The sequence below is a fragment of the Phyllopteryx taeniolatus genome, chromosome 22 (assembly GCF_024500385.1).
Source record: "Phyllopteryx taeniolatus isolate TA_2022b chromosome 22, UOR_Ptae_1.2, whole genome shotgun sequence".
In the NCBI taxonomy this organism is placed as follows: Eukaryota; Metazoa; Chordata; class Actinopteri; order Syngnathiformes; family Syngnathidae; genus Phyllopteryx; species Phyllopteryx taeniolatus.
Genome location: NC_084523.1, coordinates 3,967,442 through 3,989,503, shown reverse-complemented (window position 1 = coordinate 3,989,503; position 22,062 = coordinate 3,967,442). Strand labels below are relative to the sequence as shown.

At 42.8% G+C, this 22,062-nt stretch overlaps 3 protein-coding genes across 12 annotated transcripts; 1 reads left to right on the top strand and 2 right to left on the bottom strand.

Moving 5' to 3' along the window:
- Positions 1–185: 185 nt before the first annotated feature.
- Positions 186–7,506, bottom strand: pfkfb3 (6-phosphofructo-2-kinase/fructose-2,6-biphosphatase 3). Of its 2 annotated transcripts, XM_061762334.1 has the most exons (15): positions 7,223–7,506; positions 5,557–5,685; positions 5,385–5,481; positions 5,245–5,311; positions 5,087–5,161; positions 4,951–5,007; positions 4,757–4,881; positions 4,209–4,416; positions 3,985–4,131; positions 3,801–3,905; positions 3,362–3,491; positions 3,133–3,260; positions 2,867–3,055; positions 2,676–2,698; positions 186–1,305 (listed from the first exon to the last, which is right to left on the bottom strand). In XM_061762334.1, the coding sequence occupies exons 1-15, from the start codon at positions 7,299–7,301 to the stop codon at positions 1,299–1,301; spliced, it is 1,566 nt and encodes a 521-aa protein (XP_061618318.1). In that variant the 5' UTR covers positions 7,302–7,506; the 3' UTR covers positions 186–1,298. The 2 variants fall into 2 exon arrangements, with proteins under 2 accessions (XP_061618318.1, XP_061618319.1); XM_061762335.1 differs by lacking the exon at positions 2,676–2,698.
- Positions 7,507–8,739: 1,233 nt separating this feature from the next.
- Positions 8,740–13,360, bottom strand: rbm17 (RNA binding motif protein 17). Its single transcript, XM_061762186.1, has 13 exons — positions 13,224–13,360; positions 12,817–12,948; positions 12,605–12,721; positions 12,377–12,543; positions 12,177–12,289; positions 11,990–12,040; positions 11,451–11,589; positions 11,227–11,378; positions 11,082–11,126; positions 10,545–10,618; positions 10,322–10,420; positions 10,175–10,247; positions 8,740–9,449 (listed from the first exon to the last, which is right to left on the bottom strand). The coding sequence occupies exons 2-13, from the start codon at positions 12,937–12,939 to the stop codon at positions 9,352–9,354; spliced, it is 1,251 nt and encodes a 416-aa protein (XP_061618170.1). The 5' UTR covers positions 12,940–12,948; positions 13,224–13,360; the 3' UTR covers positions 8,740–9,351.
- Positions 12,002–21,984, top strand: il15ra (interleukin 15 receptor subunit alpha). Of its 9 annotated transcripts, none has more exons than XM_061762188.1 (8): positions 12,002–12,070; positions 13,503–13,589; positions 13,662–13,752; positions 15,020–15,214; positions 15,878–16,027; positions 17,527–17,640; positions 17,940–18,027; positions 18,788–19,627. In XM_061762188.1, exons 2-8 carry the CDS (start codon positions 13,533–13,535, stop codon positions 18,861–18,863), a joined length of 771 nt encoding a protein of 256 aa, XP_061618172.1. In that variant the 5' UTR covers positions 12,002–12,070; positions 13,503–13,532; the 3' UTR covers positions 18,864–19,627. The 9 variants fall into 9 exon arrangements, with proteins under 9 accessions (XP_061618172.1, XP_061618173.1, XP_061618180.1 ...); XM_061762189.1 differs by lacking the exon at positions 12,002–12,070 and adding an exon at positions 20,442–21,984 and having other exon boundaries at positions 12,717–13,589; positions 18,788–18,876; XM_061762196.1 differs by lacking the exons at positions 12,002–12,070; positions 17,527–17,640 and adding an exon at positions 20,442–21,984 and having other exon boundaries at positions 12,717–13,589; positions 15,878–16,040; positions 18,788–18,876.
- The last annotated feature ends 78 nt before the right edge of the window (positions 21,985–22,062 follow it).

The window sequence follows — 22,062 nt, the reverse complement described above, 5'->3', positions numbered from 1 at the left end:
AATTGGAAAATGTTTTGATAATCCGCTCTGGTGTAATTTGACTGCAACATCCTGAATTGCGCCAGTCACTTTATCAGCAGACATGGCTAAAGGTGGGTTGACTCACCAAGCGTGTGAATGGGTGTGATAGAGAACACTATGTGGTGCCATAAAAGCAATTAACAATAGAGTGGAAATGCACACAGTTTACTTTTAGTAGTTTTATTGGTCCAGCAGATGCAAAATCAAGTAGAACATACTCTATCCTGCATAGTAGCCCCTCTCATTGTGTCAAAACCTACAGACAAATAAATAAAGAACATCATAAACAGTTACAAAAAAAATTAAAATCAAATACATAGTTCAAGTATATCACACTGACATGACAACAAAAGATGTGAGAAGCATTTTCCTTCTATACACAAACCCTGCTCACGTTTGAAGTCCCACCACATTGGTACAAAAACATCAAATTCAAGACTCATTCGAGAAAGTAAGTCGTCTTCCATCCGTCTCCACTTTCACCGTACATACACTCATATTTACAGATGTATTATTAACAGCACGCTTTGTTATAAGAAAAATAGAGGTGCTTACATTTGTGCGTTGCGGACAACGACAGCAAAGAAAAAACAAGACCCTGTTAAATTCCGCGTGTTTCGTAGCAACCGAGCTAGTTAAACACTGTGAAAAGTTACTTATTTGAATGATATGTGATGTCATTAGGTTTAATGTGAAAACATAACAGGACAAAACAATAGGCTTGCAAAACAAGCGCTACAGGCACTCTACGGCAAGAACGCCCTCCACTAACGTGAAGCTGCTTGTAATGAAGCACATTAAAAGACACTGACACAAATGATTACAATCCAAATGCTTCTCAAAATGTGCTAAATAATAGTCAATTAAATAATTTGGCTTCACCTCGACACAATGTGAAAAAACATGGGGGGAAAAAATAAATACAATTCTGTGAAAGTCTCCATTGTGAACGATTGTAAGAATAAATTTACGTTTAAATACGTTTGCTTTTCATTCATTCATTCGTCCCAGTAGAAATATTTGAAGGAAGGCATGAAAGTGAAGATGATTTTTGCTTGGAAATGACATCTTTGGATTGAAAACTAAGGAAAAAAAATACAGAAATGAAAATAAGCCCCCCTCACGTTTTGGAAGAGTTAAGGTACACCAATGTGAGAGGGGGGGGAAAAAAAGTTGTAATCCTTTTAATTTGAAAAGGCTTTTTGTTGAAGAACTTTCATTGCGGCCGGATGCCGCGTCTTTGCTGCAGTCTGACTGGCAAGGTCATGAGTGTCTTCTCAGGTTCTGCGAACACACACAAATGCACCGCCGACGTTAAAACTCGAGTTCACGCTCTACGTAATGTTCGGAATGCGCTTAGCTGCGAGACAAACAAACGGCTGTCTACGCACAATATCGTCACGTCTAGCATGATGCCTCCAAAGGACAAGTTACATCACCTTCTGGTATTTTTAGAAGGTGCAAAAACTAGACTGAATGAGTAAGCCGACAGCCTCGTAATCCTCGGGCAATTGTGAATGGAGCAGACTCCCGCGCCCTAACAGCAGTCTTACAACTTAGTCACTGGAATCTGAGCGGCTCTTTTCTTTGTTTTGCTGATCTAGGGTTAAATCACACTGGCCTAGTAGATACACCATATGGACAAAAATCAAGCTGATACAAGACGCTTTGGGATGAACTCAATTCAATTTTCACATCCTGTAAGTGCCTTAATATTTAAGTCCTTTAATGCACTGTATTACTGAAGTCATCTTTTGCCTAAAGTGGCAGCAAGGGAGGAGGAGCTACGAATCAACAGGAAAGCCGCATTGCTGGTTGCTTTCACTTTGAAAGACAAAGAGCGAAACGGTTCGTCTTTTGAAACAAACAAACAACAAAACAAAACAAAAACACAAAGTGTTTAGAGAACATGTCTAAACTTTCACTGCCAGTAAGCAGCTCTCCACGAGCCTTCCCACCGCTTGCCATTGAAAGCAAAAGTTGATTTGCGTAGTAAATACACTCATTTGCCAAGCAAATCTTACGCAAGAGATGTAAACACGGAGATGGAAATAAGTCTGGAGTTTTAACCTTCAAGTTTCAAGCAATTCTCAAGTCGAGTATCCACTAAAAGTCAAGTTAAGTCATTACAAGTCATAATGTCAAGTTATATAATCTTGCACAGTCACAACAGATATTCACACATTAGACTAACACATTCACTTATTTTTTTACTGGTCCAAAACCAGTCTCCCGTGTTGTCTATTTTCAAAGGCATAACCAACATGGTTACTTTGTCACGATTTTGATCAAAAACATAATCCCTGATTCCAAACAATCAACCAACAACCAACCAACCAACCAACAATCTTTTCAAAAACAAAACAAATGGCACACTATCTTGAAAATGCATTTCTTTCAAATGTAGGTTATGTCGTGCAAGTCTAAGTCAAGCAGAGTCTCATGAATACCAAGTCAAAGTCAAGACTAGTTTTTCCAAACGTCGTAAAATTCTAAGTCAAGTAAATCATGCGACTCGAGTCCTCCATCTCTGTGTATACATGATGCATACTTGCCAATCAAGATTTTGCTTGGTTTTGGTTTTTTTTTTTTTGGGGGGGGGGGGGGGGGGGGGGTTTGTTCCAATCACACTTAGTAGCTGTATGAATACTTACAGGCAAACTTTGCCCAGCCAGTGCTGCAAGTTGCAGAGCAGGAGAAGGCAGCACAGGAAAAGAGGACGGATAATAAGTGAGAAAACATGCAATCTAAGAGGTGACAATCTTGACATCCTGATAACCTGATTTGACGTTAAAAACTGATGTGTGACTCTGACTGATTTTTGCGTGTTTATGCTGGGACCGACCTGGCCGGCCAGTGTTAGCGGAAGGTGCGACGGGCTGCAGAGGGCCAACGAAGCCACCGAGTGGGGGAGCTCCTGGATGGGAGCCTCGTCCAGGTCATCGATGCGTGGTTTCTTGATGTTTGTCTCGGGGCTGGTCAGAGGAGTTACGCTGTTCCTCCGGATCAAGCTGCCGGGACCCCTCTTCACCTCCTGTACGAGATCAGAATGATACATACTCAATGGTAAAGAAATACAGGTAAATACGGACTTGTTTAATGAAGCCTTACCTCTGGTCTGTCCCTGTGAGTGTTCACTGCGTCCACATTTAAAGAGATGGACTCGACTTTGCACCCGTAGGCAACAGGGGTGAGCTTCAGCACGGTATGCAGGGGACACTTCAGGTAGGGCATCTCATCTGCAAGACCAAAAAAAAAAAATTTAAAAAAAAAACATGAATGGTGATGTGATGTGTTGTGAGTGCAATAACGAGACAACCGTGTACGTTTGTGTACCCACCTGCGCTTTTATCCAGGAAGTACGCCAGGAGGCAGCGCATGACAGCCTGGTGGCAGATGACCAGCACATTCTCCTGCCTCTCCAGCTCCATGATGACCGGCTCCACCCTTTGGACCAGGTCCTGGTACGACTATAGTCAACACAATGTTAATTGTATTGGATGTCATCCCGTGTTAAACAAGCAGTCAGTGTAGATGGAGCACATAAGTAATCTCCCGCAAATTTGCGGTCCACTATTCACAAACTATTTTTTTCTGTGGGAACCTATTTGAGGGTTTTGCGCTCTGTCTGAAAAGCCCTGTCTAAATAGGAGTTGGTGTCAAGGAAGTACAGAATGTTGAAGTCCAACATTTCAACGGAGACAAGCTTTATGTATATATTATTGTATATCTACAATATGTATACGGTCTATGACGATAATTCCAATGTAGGGGTTTACCTCTCCAGCGGGGTAGCGGTAGTAGTATTTATCCTCATCCCTCAGGGTGAACTCCTCAGGGAATTTCTCTTTAATCTCATCGTACGTCATCTCCTCACACAATCCCTAAAGCAGCACGAGAAGTTAAAAGGAGAATATTCGCGCAGGGAGAGAGAATCTTATGCGGCAAGCGAGCGACACCCACTGCGTCAATTTCGTTGAGGGCCTTCCACTGCTCGTACGGGACCCCCAGGTGCTCGGCTGTCTGGATGCTGCAGCACAACTGGCTGGTCCAGACCTTCAGATCCTTCAGCTGTTGCTCCGCTACAAATCCAGCCAGAGCGGTGGAAAACTACAAATGGAGAGTGAACAACGATCGGCGTCTGACATCTGTTAACGTGGCACTCGGTCTTCGGACCGGTTTTATACCTGCCTGCCCCTCGGCGAGAGGCCGGCGTCGCCCCCCAGTCGGCCCTCCAGGTTGTCTGTGCTCTCTCCGTGTCGACACAGGTAGATGGTGCGCGGCTGGACGTGGATGTTCATCAGGTAGTAGACGATCTTACTCTGGGTGTGATCTTGGATGCGGTTGACCAGGAAGCGCCGGCCCACGTCTATCACCTTGATGAAGGATAGATCCCTGCAGGTAGAGAACAAACACAACCGGATTAACGATGGTGAAAGTGAAAGTAATTGACTACCGCTGACTTGAGTCCTCCTCTGAGTCTGTTTTTGAATCAACTTAATTTAGGGCCATTTACGTCACCTAACCTTTCGACTGACGCGTCACACAGTCAAAGTACGGCGGTAGAGAAGCAATTGACCCTGTTTTCTCAATTGTTCTGTCTTGGCCAAATGACATGTATTGGTTTGTTTACTTGTGGTGCAATCTGAGGTTTTGCCACCCGGAAGTACGTCATGGTGAAAACGTCTATCGAAGCTGAGTTTGCATTAGACTGAGTGGATGTCCTGAAGCTTGCCTGTCGTGCTGATCAGGGTCCAGAGGTTGGTAGCTGGCTTTGTAACATTCGATCCTCCTCTGGAAATCCAGCATGGCATCGGTCTTGTTGCAGTCTTTGTAATCTGGACAGGACACCTTCACTTCCTGGAAGAAGGTCGGAAATTAGAATACAAATTCACGCACTTCCGTGCATAGTTCAGCTGTGCGACTCACCATGATATTTGACGCAATGACGCTCGGGTCATCACAGACGGACTCGATGAAAAAGGTCTGGACAGAAAAAGAGGACCTTCGGTTGCAGTGATGCCCAGGCCCACAAGTGAAGCCGGTCGCCATAGTAACCACATACCCTGAAGCTATTCTCGCGGCCAAACTGCAGGATCAGCTCGCGCCTGTCCCTCGTTGTGTTCGTCGCGTCGAAGACCTGCCGCAGACATGCCGTCTTAAGTTTGTTTCTCGCCCGCGCGATGTGTGCGAAGAGTCACTGCTGCATGATGGGAAACCTACCGCTACTTGGCCTCCCTCGTCCTGTAAGTACAACTTGACATCCCTCAAGGCTGCTAAGGCACATTGTCTGAAGGGTAAAAACGGCTGTTAGTTATTTTTGTCATGAAAGAAAACTACATTATGTACATACACACACTTACTCCCTGATTTTGACAGCACACTCATTATCAGACTTGAAGAAATCATAGGAGCTGTAGTTCTTGACCGCTTCCCTGCGGTACTCCCCCACGTTGAAGACTGCAGGTGGCAAACGTGATTGTGAGAAGACACTTAAATAAATAGAAGTAGTCGTCCGTCCGTGCCGTGCCGTACCTTTGGTGGGCATGCCAATCCAGTTGAGGTAGCGCGTGAGTTTCCTGGACATGTACGTCTTGCCCCGAGCCGGCAGGCCCACCATCACGATGACGGTGGGGGGGTTGGCGATGTGGGGGGCGCCGCCCGCTGTAGGGACGACAGTCGGATTTATAGAAATGCAATGACATTGAATTGTGTCTCTCCTAAAAGAGCATAGGGTTTAACCTGTACTAATGACCCACTGTTATATGCGACGCCCCGGGCTGAAGTGTTTCCACTTGCCCAGCAACCTCCAATATGTCACTGCAGCTTTTAGCATATTCTGCAGCTCACCCTTACTCAGCATTTCTTTATTTCACATCAAGCTCAGTGCTATTGTCACCGCACCGCACCGCACCGCACTGCACTAAACATCAGCAGAGCCAACTCACTAATCTCATTCCCACAACACTGGAACCACATGAACGGAAAAAAGAGATTAAGCGCGGTAATTGGCAGTCAGACACTGTCTCACCTTATGCAGGACAACACCCATATTTATGTAGCTACGCATATACAAACATATCGAAATATTACTAAGAATTAATATTATTACTATTTATTAGGGCAGGGCAATATGGCCTTTCAAATCCAATTTTAATCAAATGTTTCCCCTTTCACTAGCTTCCAGCATCAACTTTCACAGAAATAAAAAAAAACAAAAAAACTTTCCAAATAAAATATAAATAAGTGCTTTCTCATGGGGGAGAAAAAAAACACTTGTCAAAACATGTAACTCAACACTATCTACATTTTAAATGTTCAACAATTGTCTTTTCTCATGTACAGTTGTAGAGGTGAAAGAAGGCGACCTGTGCAAAATATTTGCAGCTTGGAAACACATACCTCGGGTCAAAAGTGACCAACATGCTGACAAGTCATGACTTTAGCAACGTATAAATGGACAACACGAGCAATGAATGACACCGCGATCGCCTTCCGAGAGGCTCCTTTCTTGTCATATGGAAAACGGTGTGAAAATTGAACTTGCTTTTGAGTCACGAGAGGCCTTGGAAAAGTCGCTAAAAAGTTACGTTGGCTCTACTTTTGTAAACTAAGCTTCTCACTGTTTGCTGCAAAGTTGCAGGGACATACATTGAGCTTTGGAGGGTGCAAAAAAAAAATAGATTGAAAACATAATCCATCCATCCATCCATCCATTTTCTGAGCCGCTTCTCCTCACAAGGGTCGCGGGCGTGCTGGAGCCTCTCCCAGCTATCATCGGGCAGGAGGATATTTATTTATTTATATTTATATTTATTTATTTCTTCTCTCTGCAAACTGCACACGCGTTGCCCAGCGACCAATAAAAGGCCAATTTTTTTATTTTTTTTGCAGCATCCCGCACCGAGATGCGGCGCAATGCGGTTACCATGGCGACCTTTGCCGAGTCACGCTCCTGTCGAGGCGTGCCGCGCATGCCGTTGTAGGACAAGTGCAAACAGCCAAAGCACGATCACATTTGTAGACGTGAATATGACACACAACGATCAAATAAAACGACAAAATCAACTGATAGGATCTCAAAATGGGGGGCGGGCGACAATGATGCAGCGTCCTCACATCAGAGAGGTCATTCTTAAAAACAATATATACTGTCCTCCTTACAAAATATATGTATAATTGCAGTAATAACGTCTTTTACCTCGACGGGGTGCCGGCTTATCATCCTTGGTAGGAACCCAGATCTTTTGGATCCTGTTCTGGGTCAGCTCTCTGGGCATTCCTTGAGAACTTGGAAAAGCCGCACACGATACGTGGAAAGCACGGCGGTTACAATACACCCGCAAAAACACAACCGGTTTGCCTGAAAATACTAATAATAAATTTTTCAAAATAAATTAAAAAAAAAAAAAGATCCGGAAACAACGAGCAAGGTCGGTTGGGCGTCTAATAAGCAGCGTTGAGTCGAGCTAATCTGCCGGTCTGCGGCGCACATCCGCTATTTAACCCCGCCCGGCGGAGACGCAACGTGACGGCGATGACGAAACAAACGGGGGAACCCCAGCAGCACCACCTTGTGGTCACTATAATCATTACTACTCGAACAACTAGTGGGGGGGGAAATGTTTCACGGTATGGTGGGACAAGCCGAAAGTCAAAACAACTGTACAAATAATAATGTTCGTAAGTCAATTAATTAGTTTAATAGCGGTCAAGCTTAAAGTTCCCTTTGCGCTTTCACGCTTGATGACGTCACGACCTCCAATCACCACGCCCACGTGTTCACGTATTACAATAATAACAACCTATATGGCTTTATACACATCTATTGGTTAACTTTCTATTCGGGAATGTTTTTGTTTATTTGCTGTGCTTTTGAGTGGTGGTTTGGATATTTCGAAGAAATATATATTCTGCCACATATAAGTTGCTCCTTTTAAAACAAAAATCGATGATAGTGAGAGTGTTTCATAGCACAACTGTCATGATGTAATTATGCCCTTCTCTATTTTTAGCTGTTGCTCTGCACCTTCGTGAAACGTGCTTTTTGTCACTCGTACTGCTCAGGCTTGTTGCACTTAGTCACCCTGCATGCAATTACACATGCACCAGTTCATACCAGCTCAAACTGAAATCTTCAGGAATCACTTATATGTATTTCTTTGGGTCTTTAGCTTTGTCGGAATTATAAATAATAATAATATAAAGTAAGAATATATATTTGTACAAGAAAACAAATCTGTAGTTTGTGTTATTCAAATGGTTGGAGGTATGCCTTTGTTGCATCATGCGTGGCTAAATAAAACCTTTTAGGCCATCCGTCACTGCACAATACAAAGTTGTCAATTTAATAAACAGAATGGCAACAACTGACAAAGTTGTTAGAACACGGCGGTAAACTGGTTTAAAAACAAATTTGAACTCAACTGATGATCTTTCCTCGTGACAACAGTCTCAAGTGAAAGCTCGGAAATTCTGATTGTGCAAGCAGACGCGTGGTTTGGTATCCGCTGTTTGTTCTCTTTTCAAACTCTGCCCTGGACAGTTTTTTTATGTAAGTGATAAGATTGGCACCCTCTTATATTGTAAAACTTGTCTTATTATTTGACTTGACAACATTGTATTTAGTCAAAACATGAGTTGCTCATCAACTCATTTCAAGTTATTGGCTGTTTTAAAGGCATTTTACTCAACCGGGAAGATGCATCAATTCAAATATATATATATATTTTTTTTTAATTCATAATAGATACAACAGTATATACATTTTTCAAGGTGTGAGGCAGCTCAGATGTACTCAACAGAAAACGGTTGGTAATGTTCTCCATCAGGTTAGTAAATTTGATTTTCACATGAAATGAATGAAAGAACAAAGCATCCAAAACGGGCTACTTCTCATTTCTCCATCCAATCTGTTTCTGAAATAATTAAGCTGCTCCGGAGGGATTCCTGCTGACTGACGTCTTGCCACCCAAAACCCCCTGAGGCCCTCACTGGAGCACTTACATAAGTCCTGAATGAGGCTGAGGCTCCTTCACATAATGGGCTAGAGGCGAAGTTAAAATGCTCTGCCCCTTGGAGATGTGTTAACGCAACTGTGGGACAAACTGCGGGAAAGTAGGTTTCTTAGAAAGACTGTACGACTGACTCTGCATGAGAAAACAAGCAGAAATCAATTTCAATCCTTTATTCTTTAGACATGAGGTATTATTTCTCATCCCAGAACTACAAAAAAAAAAAAAAAAAAAAACACCTGCATAGTAACTCAAAACACACACAAGGAAAATAGAAAAAAAGAGTATATGTACATGACAAAGAATGGTCTTATAACTACTCGCCCAGGTTAAAAACCCGAAATTTGTCTTGGCTGTAGAAGCAGGCATTGACGACACGCCCGCCGAAATAACGTCCGTTCAGATCCACCACGGCTGCGGAAGACAAAGTGACAATCAAACCGTGTCCAGGTAAATAAATGTAGATACCTTCAGACCAGTGAGCAACGAGTGGTGTGAGAAATTAACCCGCCCCCCCAAAAACTGAAAATTATGTACAACAAACAATGTATCTTTGTTCGTCTACTGTATCTATGCCAGCGATGTATCCATTAGATGGCAGAAGGTAACCTGTTGCCATGTATACATGAGAAAAATAGCTTTATAGCCTGATTCCAATAAGATTACATGCAAATGTATTGGACTAAAAAAGCTGTAATACAAAATTGACATTATCAAGATACTTTGACAAGCTTCATTGTCTTTCAAATCCATGAGGTACCCCAACAGTGTTCTAAAGAGCTAGCCTCATTAAGTAATAATTATCCTTACACTGCCCCTTTTTTTTTTTTTTTTTTCCATTTATGATGTAAGGCCGGTTCCGCGCGGTGCCGCTGGGAGACTGGACTGGGTTGCTGGGACACATCTGATGTAACACCACAGGGAGCCCAGTCTCACCTTGTTTCTGATCTGGGCCAACCCAATTACAAAGCAACACACTATAACAGAGCAGTTATACAATGGTAGTAGGAAAGTCATGCGATTAGGTTTAGATGGTGCTACAGTGAGTTGGGGAAAGATAACTGGATGTATGTGACATTATAGCTGCAATTCTGAGTGTCAATCATCTCCTGTTAGAAAAGGCCCAATGCGATACAAACCTTTGATGGCCGACTCCACCCTTTCAAACTCCAGAAATATCCTGACTGCTTCATCATCGGGTACTTCGGCAATCTGTAGAAAAGAGCACATTTTGTCACGTTGAATCAAATAACGCATTAAGTCCGATGAAACCTTTTGCCTCGCACCTCGAAGATGACGCATTTAATCACTTTGCCGTATTTCTCGCACTCTTCTTTGGTCTCTCCCTCCAGGTCCTCGTCCACCTCTCCTCGGCCCACCATGTTCTAAACAAAAGGGCTGAAAAGTTAAAGCCCATTCAAACACTCACAAATCTCATCGACTCATCAAACGAGTCCTTCTTAATGATTTTCAATGAAATTTCACAACAGTCTAATATGACAAATGTACCCTCAGCAGGACCACTTTGGTGGGGGTTTTGAGAATCTCGGTCAGAGGGTTAGCATCAGACTTCTTGGAGTCCGCTAGTATGGAGGAAACAGGTGAAAAAAAGGTCAAAACGTTTACCAAATTCTCCATGGTGCAATCAAAAGGCATGTAACAAATAATAAGCTGTATCGTATCAAACTGGATTGTTGAAGGGGAGGAGTGTAACTCAATACAATTGTAATTTGATCTGGAGAAATTTCTATGGAGTTCGTGTGATATCGATTTTTTTTTTGTCTTGTTATGCAATACCCCCTCCCCATTGCATATGTGGCTCATCTTACACCTGACCTCATTTCAACCTTGTTCACACAAAATAATATTCAACCACTGAGGAAAGGCTATTAAAAAAATAATAATAATAATAATAAAATCTTACTGCAGCCTTTCACTCCTTATATCATGGTAAACAATACAAATAATAGAAACATGCAGGTGTGTCTTGAGCTAAAACTAATAATAGATAGAAGATATTCTGTGTATGGGAGAGGGTTGTCCAACCTGCTCCTCCAGAAGTCTCAGGAGCAGCTGGCGGTATGGCCCCTGCTACTCAAACAACACAATCGCAAATCAGAGATGTTACAAAGATGATAAAACCAACACTACCACGTTTCATAGCATCAAAAGCCGTGTGGGTTTTCCTAACGTTTTTCCGCAGCATCTCCGATGATGATCTTGCCGCCTCTTTTGCTCGTCTTCTCCACAGACAGCGCCGTGCTCAGGCCCTGCTCGTGCTTGCCCAGGCCCTGGCCCTCCTTGAAGCCGTACTTCTGCATGATTTTGTGTGCCACGGTACCCCTGCAGGAACAGGTACATCGGGCGGGGTGAATCCTAGCTTACAAATGCAGCAAATAAATGCATCCTACTCACCCCATGTTAGCCAGGAAGGAACTGGTTGGTCCCGGCGGAGAACGCGGCCGGTCCGAGTCCTCAAACATTGGTGGAGGGATGGCAGCCTTTGAGCCCCTGGTAGGACGACCTTCGTCCTCGTACGGGTATGCCGATGAGCCTTGTTCATGTAAATAGAAGATTTATTAGAACGATCCAAGTCTACAGTTTGCATTTGATGCCTACAATGTCTCCCTCTGTTGGACAAACTGTGTTATTATGTGATGGGGTCAGATTCACATTATTTTGTCCTTCAATTAGTGTTTCAAGATGTTGCAAGGGACATCATTTAATGTTCTCTCTCTCTCTCACACACAAAGCTATTGTAATTGGTGGTGTTATTGGTCCAGTTTATTTAACATAATTTTTTTCAATATGGCGTCATTTTGTTCCCCTTATATTTGCCCGATAGTTATTGTGCATCTGTAATTTCAGTGGTTTGTGTGAGAGCAGTTGAGTAGTGCATGTGAGAGGTAATCCGAAATAATATCTCAGACGGAACCTCATACTCTCTTATTTACCATCTTTGTCCATGAGTGATGAAGGCGGCGCAATAGCAGCACCACCCATACCTGAGGAAAGGGACACACAAAAACAAGAATGTAAGTCTATCGCGTTTTCCACACAAATACATAGTTTAGTGATGGTTTTACAGATTTGTTTTAGATGTTGTTCAAATGTTATTATACAAGCCACAAAAATGTTTACTTCGTTTCCGCCGCTCCTTCTCATAGTCTTCCTCCTCCTCCGAGTCCTCCTCTGCTGCTGGGAATCTCGAGAAGCCGCTTGGCGCGCCTCCTTCATGCCGGTCTTTCCTTTTCCTGGTGGGAAAAGAATTGAAATAGTTGAAAACAATCGTTTGTGGACACGTCGTTCACGATAACTGGATATGAGCGCTAAAGCCGCACTTTTCTCTGTCCTCAATCTCCTTCTGGCGCTCCTGCTCCCTCTGCCGCTGTCTGTCCTCCCTGTGCCGCTTCATCACCTTCTCGTAGTCATTGGGAAACATGGGGTCGTACTCGTCGGCGAGAGGAATAAGCACATCTCCGGACGAGAAGCCGCTGGGCACAGCCTCCTGAAACGTTTGTTGTCGATTTAATGGAGTGTTTAGCACATAAATGAAATGCGATTCAGACCTTGAGTCCAGCAGCAACATGTGGAGGAGTGTCTGGGATTTGTCTGTCTTCACTAGGGCCTGCTCGCTTCAGGTCGATGACAGGAGCCAAAACGGTCGTCTGCTTCGTCCGATGGGTCTGCACACAACAACATATTTACTAACACATACATACTGTGCATTTCGTACCTGAGCTTTATTTTGTACTACACTAATGGATGTGCTTGTTAGTACCTTAGCCTGGGTCAGAGCCGCCTTTTTCACCTTCAGCTGAGACTGCAGCAGCTTAAAGTTTTTGGACCATCCTTCGGTTTTGGTGTCACTTGCACCCACGCCGAGGTCATCGTACAGCGACATTGCTGTTACCTGCAAAGAGACGCTCTATTTCAGACAGCCATTTTCTCACTATGGAGCGCATGCATTATTACACAGGTGGTCGCCGGTTTGTAACGAGGTGATGATCCGATGAGGCTCAGTGTTGTTTCCACGCCATTTGTGACATTCAAAGTGATTTTTAAACCGTACGGCCCACGAGCAATATGCTAATAGCTATCGTGAGCTAGTCTGTTACAGTGGCGTTCCCCTGCCGTGTCGCGAGTATAATATCAAAATAGAGCACAGTACGAGAATGTTCAACCTACCAACTTTAGAAATGCGCTGATATTAAGTGGATGAAAGTGTTTCTTTTAGCGGCACATTGAACAAAAAGCCATGTCCTGGCTTGACGGAAGCACAAACCGAGAGCGAGTGTTGACGTTTACGTGTTGCGCCGCCTAGCGGCCGGATGACCCCATTTTCGCCACGACGTTCTTGGCAATATGTTGCCAAATCGTCTCTTTGCTCAATTGTAATATCACTACTACGTTTGATCTCATGGCTTGTTGTTTTTGTACGTGTTTTTGTGAAACCGCAAACGACAGTTGGCGACGTATGACTGTAGAACTACAAAGATGGCAGAACACGATCAGCTGCTGTCAGAACAGGTCGGAGGATCTGCGCGGTTGTGGGTTGGTAAAAGTGAAAGTTAGGAGGAGAATGGGTGCTTGGCATTGGCAGCCTAACTCTCTTGTGTTCTCCAGTGGAGCTGTCAGATGGCTTTGGGCTCACGTTTGCTTGACGTTTGCGTCACGATGGCGTGCGTGCTCGGCACGGCGCGCTGCTCCGACGGCGGTAAGCACCGACGGGTTTTTTTTTTTTTTAATATTAAACATTTAAAGCTGATTTGTGATTTTATCTGTGAATAAACGCAGTCTCGCCCAATAACACAAGCTTTGGTGGCAAACATAGATGCTAAAAGGAATAAAAGTAGTAGTAGTAAGTAATAGTACTGATTCAACGCCTTTACTTAAACACAAAATACGGACTGAAATGTACTTAAATGCAAAGTTAAAAATGTGTTTTACTGCCAATTATATACAATACCCGTTTTGATGACTGCACGGCACAACGGGAATAGGAATCCCTCTATTCGCCATGACATCAAACAGTTCCCCGAAATAAGGCCATGGATGGGGAATATCTTGCTTCTCCAAATCTGTTCTCAATCCAAGATTTTCTTTTTTTCTTCTTCTTCTTTGTTTTACCTCGACTTGTCATCCGAGGTGGTTGGAAAAAAGTAACAAGTTTAGTAAGTAAGGAGGTGAACGTACAGATGCCCCCCCCCCCCCTTCCTCCGCCCCACTAAAAGGTACGCTACCAAAGTATTTGTACATCATTACCTCCCACCGCTCAAAGTCAAGCTGCATGTGTAAACATCAAGTTTAATCGGAATAAGGCATTATCTCCAGTTGTGACGTCTCATACAAGCATGTTTATGACCATAAATGGGATGTCGCAACGCATCCTTAAACACGTCACAACCTGATACTGAATTAATGATGACTAGACTTTAACTCGAGCGTGTGTTACATTTGTTACTAATTATGTATACTAATAACATACTAGCGCAAGACCTGCATCCAAAAACCCTTCTTACCCACTTAGCATTTTGTCTACGTTCGAATTTGCAGACATTTTGGAGGAAGCTCTTGTATTCGATTATGCAGGTGCACCTCAAGAATGGCCAATTACTGCCTACGTCATTGTTAATCAGTGAACATGTTGGATGAAATTTGTTGTTTCAATAACCTTTTTTAATTGTGTTCTTTTATAGTTGTAGTTTTGATTGCGTAGGTATTATAATGGTTCCATTATGTCTGCATTTTTCTCTACTTGGTATACGTGCTTTGACACACTCAAAACTCAATTCAGTCACATTGTTGCTAATCCAGTTTAACCCGTTGTCTTTACTACGGATTTTAGTTCATTGTCAGTTGTTTATCTTTTGATTTTCCTGGTTATCTTGCCAGCTCATTCATAATTACTCTTGGCATGTTTAATAACGTGAAATTGCAACATCCGAGGTCTCAATCCAATTTCCTCATTGCCTTCCGTCCAGACCAAAGCGAGTGTCCCTGCTCGGGAATCCCGCCCTGGCCTCTGACTGAACCTCCGCCGGAAGACTGCCACCAGCTCAACAGGACTTTCCGCTACACCTGCCTCAAAGGCTACCTGAGGACGGCAGGCACGTCCAATCTCATCAAATGCAAACCCGGCAGTTCCCGATGGTCCAATCCCACCCTCATATGTAAACGTAAGTCTTTATACTTTGTGTTTGGACGTGAAATGGATCATCTCTATGTAGGTGTTTGTTTATACGTCCTAAGCAAACAGCAGTGATTGTATAAGCTACAGCTTGATGTCATGTGTGAAAAAAAATAAAAAAATAAATAACATTGAAATACCAAGTCCATGAGCAGGGAGATTCCAAATGAGTCATTGACCAGAAAAATGCCATGATGCACAAATCTAAGTAACCAAACCCATCGCATCTACTCATCCATTTTCTATGGGTGGGCAATTTACAGTCTTTAAAAACATAACATGTATGCTTTTGGTGAGGGGCACCTCCAGTACACCCTCCATAGGTGTTCCAACGGTGATTTGATCCTGGATCTCCTGGCTGCGATGCAGACATGTTAAGTAGCACGAAAAGGGTGTCTCCTAGGTTTTTTCGCTGCAAGAGTTTAATCCACCTGCTTATTTAAAAAATATTTTACTTACTGTACTAATGCAAAGCCATGTGGCACAATGCAAAACAAAAGTTGACATGAATGACAATGTATTTTCAGACTTTTACCTGCTACTGTATGTAATTTGAACACCTTTTTATTTGAATGCGTTCATCAGTTGAACACTAAAGACGAACGCGTTAATGAGCGACATTCAGTACTTACAAATGCGATTGTGTTTTCAGTGGACCCCAGAGGAGTCGCCCCTCACTCACCCAACAGCACAGATGCAGTTGAGCATATGATGGAGTTTGAGAGCGACTCCCCAAAGATAGGTGTGCCGAGCTTGCAGCAGCATGATGAAACAAGACTTGAAACTGAAAATCCTGCCAAAGGTGCATCAACAAAGTAATAAGCACAGGTTGTGAATACTTATTGCCGTGTAATTTCTTAGTATTTTTTAATAGAGACGGACGAGTAGCAATACCAGGTATCGGGCTGATACCGGCCTTATTTCAAGATGTCGGGTATTCGTAAATGCTGCGATTACCAGCCACTGATACTTAAGGCGGCGGCACGGTGGACGACTGGTTAGAGCGTCAGCCTCACAGTTCTGAGGTGCGGGGTTCAATCCCCGGCCCCGCCTGTGTGGAGTTTGCATGTTCTCCCCGTGCCTGCGTGGGTTTTCTCCGGGCACTCCGGTTTCCTCCCACATCCCAAAAACATGCATTGATTGGAGACTCTAAATTGCCCGGAGGTGTACCCCGCCTCCTGCCCGATGATAGTTGGGATAGGCTCCAGCACGCCCGCGACCCTAGTGAGGAGAAGCGGCTCAGAAGATGGATGGATGGATGATACTTAAGGCGTCAAAATCTAAAAATGGAAAGAAAAAAAAATAAATCTGACATCGAGCAAGTCGTCCTTGCCAGTTGCCGCGGTGCAACACGTCGGCAAACCATTGAAATTTTCTGTATCAAAAGTACGAGCGGTATTGGTGAGTGAATACTCATACTTGTATCGTGGTATTAGACATCTGTAATTTTTTGTTTTAATAAATTAGATTTTTTTTTTTTTACCTATTATGATTACATTATCTCACAGTCTTTCACCATGTGAAGATACTGTATATCAAGGGTGTCAAACGTACGGCCCGCGGGCCAGAACCGGCCCATCAGGGGATCCAATCTGGCCCGAGGACATTGTTCTCCCCGTCAGGCAAATTTGAGTTCATTTATACATTTTGACTCTTATTTTGAATCTCATGCTTTTAGTTTGACACAAGCAACGTAGAACCAGAAATGCTGTGACTTGTGTGATGTGACATGCGCGAAGCTGAGAGAGAGAAGAAAAAAAGTAGGCTGCAAACTAATTTGATGCATGTTAATAGTTGGAGACGGCTTGCGAATTGTTTGTGCAGATTAATGCTTACCTCATATAGATTGTTCGTGTTTTGAGTTTTTTATGGGAAGCTACTGGGTGACTATCATATTAGCAGCTAATTTAAGTTTCTCTGTAAGTCCTTAATGGACAGAGCTAATACATTTGTTTTGAATAATTTTTTTAGTTTCACTCTGTCAATATGCCTGATGTCAAGACTGTAAATATCTACTATGAGGACATGTCTCGCATAATTTATTCACATAAAAGGCTAAAATATTCAATATTTCAGGAGCAAAGTGAGCCTACTTGATATCAAAAAAGATAATAATGAATGTGAATATTTTCCCAAATGTAGTTGTAATTATTTGCACCCAAAAATGGGGGGGGGGGGGAATAGAATAGTTATTTTTATAGCTTGTTCGACCACAGATATACTGGTCCGGCCTGCTTGGTATTAAATTGGGGTAAATGTGCCCCACGAACTAAAATGAGTTTGACCCCCCTGCCGGTGTAGATGCTGTCACCGGGACCGTGGAGACACACACAACTAGGTTGGAGACTACATATTTATTGATAAATGGAATCAGCGACAATGCTTCTCCTTTCAAAAACAGCTCCTACATGGGTGGTGAGTTTGCGCTCTATTGTTGTTGTTTCCAGCTTAATTGCCAGCATTTGTACAGGCTATTGTTGGGAATGTTTCGCTCGGGAAGCTGCTTTCTGGCATTGGCAGGCAGTGGCTCTTCAATGTAAGATTGTGAAAAACTGGTTTGGGGCTAATTGTGCTTCTCAGGCATCAGAACAGTGTTGTAAATGCTAGGAAGCTGAATAAACTGCCCACACTTGTCCTTTGGAGTCTGCATCTACAGGTTTACTGTAACATGCTGTGGTTGTAGCTCATTTCTAATACGTCTTTCTCACGAGCAGGACCTGGCACGCCCACAATCGCAGTCGTCAGCAGCGTCTTGGTCGCCAGCGTGGCTCTCATCGGAATTGGCCTCATCCTTCACAAAATGTAAGCCAAGAGAGTAAACACTGTCACTGTGTTGACAAGACAAAATGGAGTTGTCCCCCTACCGCTGCAGCTATGCTAAATATCACTTTCTCTATGTTTTGCTTTGTTACAGCCAGAGCTGTGCGACAAAAAGCTATATATCGTATTGTACAATGTAATCCTCGATCGTTTATGTTAGATTAGTTAAATTAGTTGGATTTACCTTGCCGCTAGTGAGGGAATCCTGAAATTATCGTTCCTTAGCTTCGCTTAGTAATACTTTTACTTGTTAAATGACAGACGTAGTTGAATATTACTTCAAGCACTGTGTTGTATTTATATAAATTATTTACAATTGACTGCATTCCTTGAAAAGGGATATTTTGCATGGTATTTTTTTTATTTTCCTGTATAAAATATCTATTTTCGAAATGAATGGAAAAAAGATCACAGAAATTGCCGTTAATTTAGTGCCATTTTAAGGAGAAATGTTAGGATATATATCATTATCGAGATGTAGAATTACCTATATCGAGATGTAAAATTTTGTCCATATTGCACATCTCTCCATACAGCCTTATTCAAAATGGATTCAATTATTTGAGTTTAGCATTGGTGGCGAGTGGCAGTTTGGGGCGTCTCCGCGCATGTGCACGTACACGTGCACTTCCAGAGGAGCCCTATTTTTATGACTGTAATGGTGTTTTGTTCTCTTCAGCAACTTTGAATGCCTGTTGCGTCGTGTCCAATAGTGTCATCCTCACTCCGTTTTCTCCTTCAGGAGGAGAAGAGCGGAAAGCATCAATCCAACGCAGACAGCAGCAGAGGGAATACCTCTGAATGAAGCTACGTCGTAGTATTGGGAAGCAGGTAGTACAAAATCGTGCAAAAGAACGGCGGGGCTGTGAGTGTCTGGTCTCATTGTATTGTGGATAGGAGTCAAGCTGAAAAGCCTCACAGCTTGGCTGACTTGCGCTCTGACGAAAGACACCATGAAGACTTTTCCCAGCTGCTTATCTTTCCAGGAATATATTTCCTCACGCTTCTAGCACTCCTCATGTTGAACGCCTGCAGCGCATCAGGGTGACTTGCATTCCCCGAGAGCGGTGAGCAGCCGGTCATGTCACGAGTAAAATGATATGAGTGTTGCGTCTCTAAACATTTACCAAAAGTTGTCCAAGGTGATGTAACACAGGACAAATAGCACTATAACATTGTACTTTATAAAAACACGGAAATAGAGTGTAAAGAATTCAACAAGTTTTTGTCACACTTCAATGGTCACTTCTGGTGTGCGAGCCTTGGCCACCCAGGGAAGTATAACTCAGACAACAGAGCAGCTGTAATATTATGAGTCATTTTTCGCAGATGATAAAGAATATATATTATATTATCTGTCTACATGTGATGTGCCACTGTTAAAATATCAGTTGCTTAAAGGGTTATAACAAACCCACTGTTCTGCTGTTGGTTAGCGCTCTATGGCCTTTACCATTATGTGTTAGCATTACCATTAAACTAGTTGACTTCAATAATAAGCTATGTGGTTTGGTGAAAAACACAATGTAAAATTCCCTTTGTTTGATGTTTAGTTTGACAGTAAAGTTCATTTGGGACTGTCTTTTTTTTTTTTTTAAATTGTTCACTATCTGCCAAACTGTCGCTTGGTGTGAAGTGAGTTGTTCACTGCCACCATATAGCGCTCGTATCTCAAGTTTGCACTCACAAGTCAAAGCAAACAAATCAGCCAAACGATGGCTCATAGCTCGAAAAACTTATTTTTAACCTCCAAACTTTGTCACTTTAACATTAATTTCCAGTATTGTGTTAAAAAGCCATTCACCGGTTAGTTTTTCTTTTTTTTTTTTTGAAAACTGACTATTCAATAGGCAGCCAAGTAGCAGTCTATTACTTGTAAGGAGCTATTTCCATGCAGTACTTCATAGGATGTGTATAAACCCTTCAAATATGAGGTGCTATTTTTTTTAATATTCATCCATCCATCCATTTTCTGAGCCGCTTCTCCTCACAAGGGTCGCGGGAGTGCTGGAGCCTATCCCAGTTATCTTCGGGCAGGAGGCGGGGTACATCCTGAACTGGTTGCCAGCCAATCGCAGGGCACATATAAACAAACAACCATTTGCACTAACATTCACACCTACGGGCAATTTAGAGTCTTCAATTAACCTAGCATGCATGTTTTTGGGATGTGGGAGGAAACCGGAGTGCCCGGAGAAAACCCACGCAGGCACGGGGAGAACATGAAAACTCCACACAGGCGGGGCCGGGGATTGAACCCCGCTCCTCAGAACTGTGAGGCAAACACTCCAACCTCGTCTTTGAAGTATATTCAATCAAATAGAGGCCGAACATGACCCGAAAATGAATGCACTCTGCTTTCACCCATGTTCAACACAACATCCCAACCTCACCAGAACTGGGGCTGCATTTGGGCGGTCCCTCGCCCAAAGACAGCTGAGATAGGCTCCTGCACGCCCGCGATCCGAGCTAGGATAAGCGGAACGCAAGATGAATGAATGATTAAGGGTCACAAATTGTTGTCAGGTGAGTACATACTACTAGTGTGTTCTCTGCTGATCATTTGTAAGAAAATCTCAATTTAATCCTTAGCACGTCCCTCCAACTTCTCATGGTCCTAGAAATTGAAGAGAGGGTAGGGGGGGAGGGAAGTGTGATTGACAACAGCCAGATCCACATACAGATATATTTTTCCTAATACACAATATTAGTTGGTATTTTAACATAATTTTCTCCTTCAAAAACTTGAACAGAGGGCATTAACTTAACCGGTCTGGTTGTCTCATCATGCCCCATGGGCATCTGCCCTACAATAATGTAATTCACACTGTGTTTTGTTGTTTTTCATATTGTGTGTTACACTGCAATTCATCATTTGTCCTGAAGGTAGCTGCAAAGAAACCCCTCCAATAGTTGGTCACCGCAAAGAATGTGGATGTTACTTCAATACTGAACCAAACACCTAAAAACCACACAGACGATGCATAGCAATAACATATGTGATCAGTTTAGCTACATGATGAAATGACTTCAGACATGACATGACATTTGACATAGTACTGCGTTATAAGCAACTGTAACTTTACAAATTAACGAAGATCAGCTACGGTATATGATTGTCAATTGGAGTGTTCCTAGGCACATATATATTTTTTTATACGGCTGTTTGAACCATTTTGTCGATGACAACAATTTGTATTTTGATTGTGGTTTGCAGTGCTTGCACAACAGCGCTGTTTTGTTAAGCCGGATCCCTTTCAGCATGCTTGTAATTTTCGTAAGTTGATGTTCTACACCAGTGCAAACTACAACCATCATAAACTTGGATGAAATTATCCTGGAATTTCAGCGTTGTTATCTTTGTATCGGTGTCAATCTTTCCTGTCCAGATGTTATCTTATGATGGATGATCACGTTCCAGTGGAATGCATTATAACCAAAACAAGTGCTGCAATACATCAAGATAGCTTCCCTCTCTAGATCCATTTTTCATTCTGTATGGGCAATTAAATGTTGCGATGAGAGCAGCTGCATTCTGTCAAAATGTGCCATGTAATAAATAGGACTGTACTGGGAAGTATTTACATCGATTTTATCCTCTACTGCTCTGTAATTGCACAAAGCCCTGAACTACCCATTGGCTATATGGAAATAACCATAACACCCCAGAAGTATTCTAAGAGATATAATAAACATCGATTTTTATCGTGTACAGTGTACAATTTTGAAGTAGAAAAGAAGTCCATTTTTGACAGTCTCCAATCCTGTACACCGCCATCAACATGAATTACAAACCGCCCACTTCACATTATTCATTAGATAAATGCAACCTAATGGTGACCATTAGGCTCACTTAATGAAGTGACCATTTTTTTCCAGCTTTAGTTAAAATGTTCGTGTACCTAATAAAGTGGCCACTGGGGACCGATGAGGACGAAGGCGAGGAGATAAGCCCAGAGCTGTTGCAGCAAGCCTTCAGGTGTGCTCATGTGATTCAATGACTCATGTCATCAAGTG

Coding starts and splice junctions, on each gene's coding strand:
- rbm17 (XM_061762186.1), bottom strand. CDS start 12,939: ATGTCGCTGTACGATGACCTCGGCGTGGGTGCAAGTGACACCAAAACC. Junction 11,590..11,989: donor ATCACTCATGGACAAAGATG/GTAAATAAGAGA, acceptor TACATGAACAAG/GCTCATCGGCATACCCGTAC. Junction 10,421..10,544: donor CCAAAGTGGTCCTGCTGAGG/GTACATTTGTCA, acceptor CCTTTTGTTTAG/AACATGGTGGGCCGAGGAGA.
- il15ra (XM_061762189.1), top strand. CDS start 13,533: ATGGCAGAACACGATCAGCTGCTGTCAGAACAGGTCGGAGGATCTGCG. Junction 16,028..17,526: donor AACTGAAAATCCTGCCAAAG/GTGCATCAACAA, acceptor CTGCCGGTGTAG/ATGCTGTCACCGGGACCGTG. Junction 17,641..17,939: donor AAACAGCTCCTACATGGGTG/GTGAGTTTGCGC, acceptor TCTCACGAGCAG/GACCTGGCACGCCCACAATC.
- pfkfb3 (XM_061762334.1), bottom strand. CDS start 7,301: ATGCCCAGAGAGCTGACCCAGAACAGGATCCAAAAGATCTGGGTTCCT. Junction 5,008..5,086: donor GCCGCGAGAATAGCTTCAGG/GTATGTGGTTAC, acceptor TTTTCTGTCCAG/ACCTTTTTCATCGAGTCCGT. Junction 2,699..2,866: donor CGCTAACACTGGCCGGCCAG/GTCGGTCCCAGC, acceptor TGCAACTTGCAG/CACTGGCTGGGCAAAGTTTG.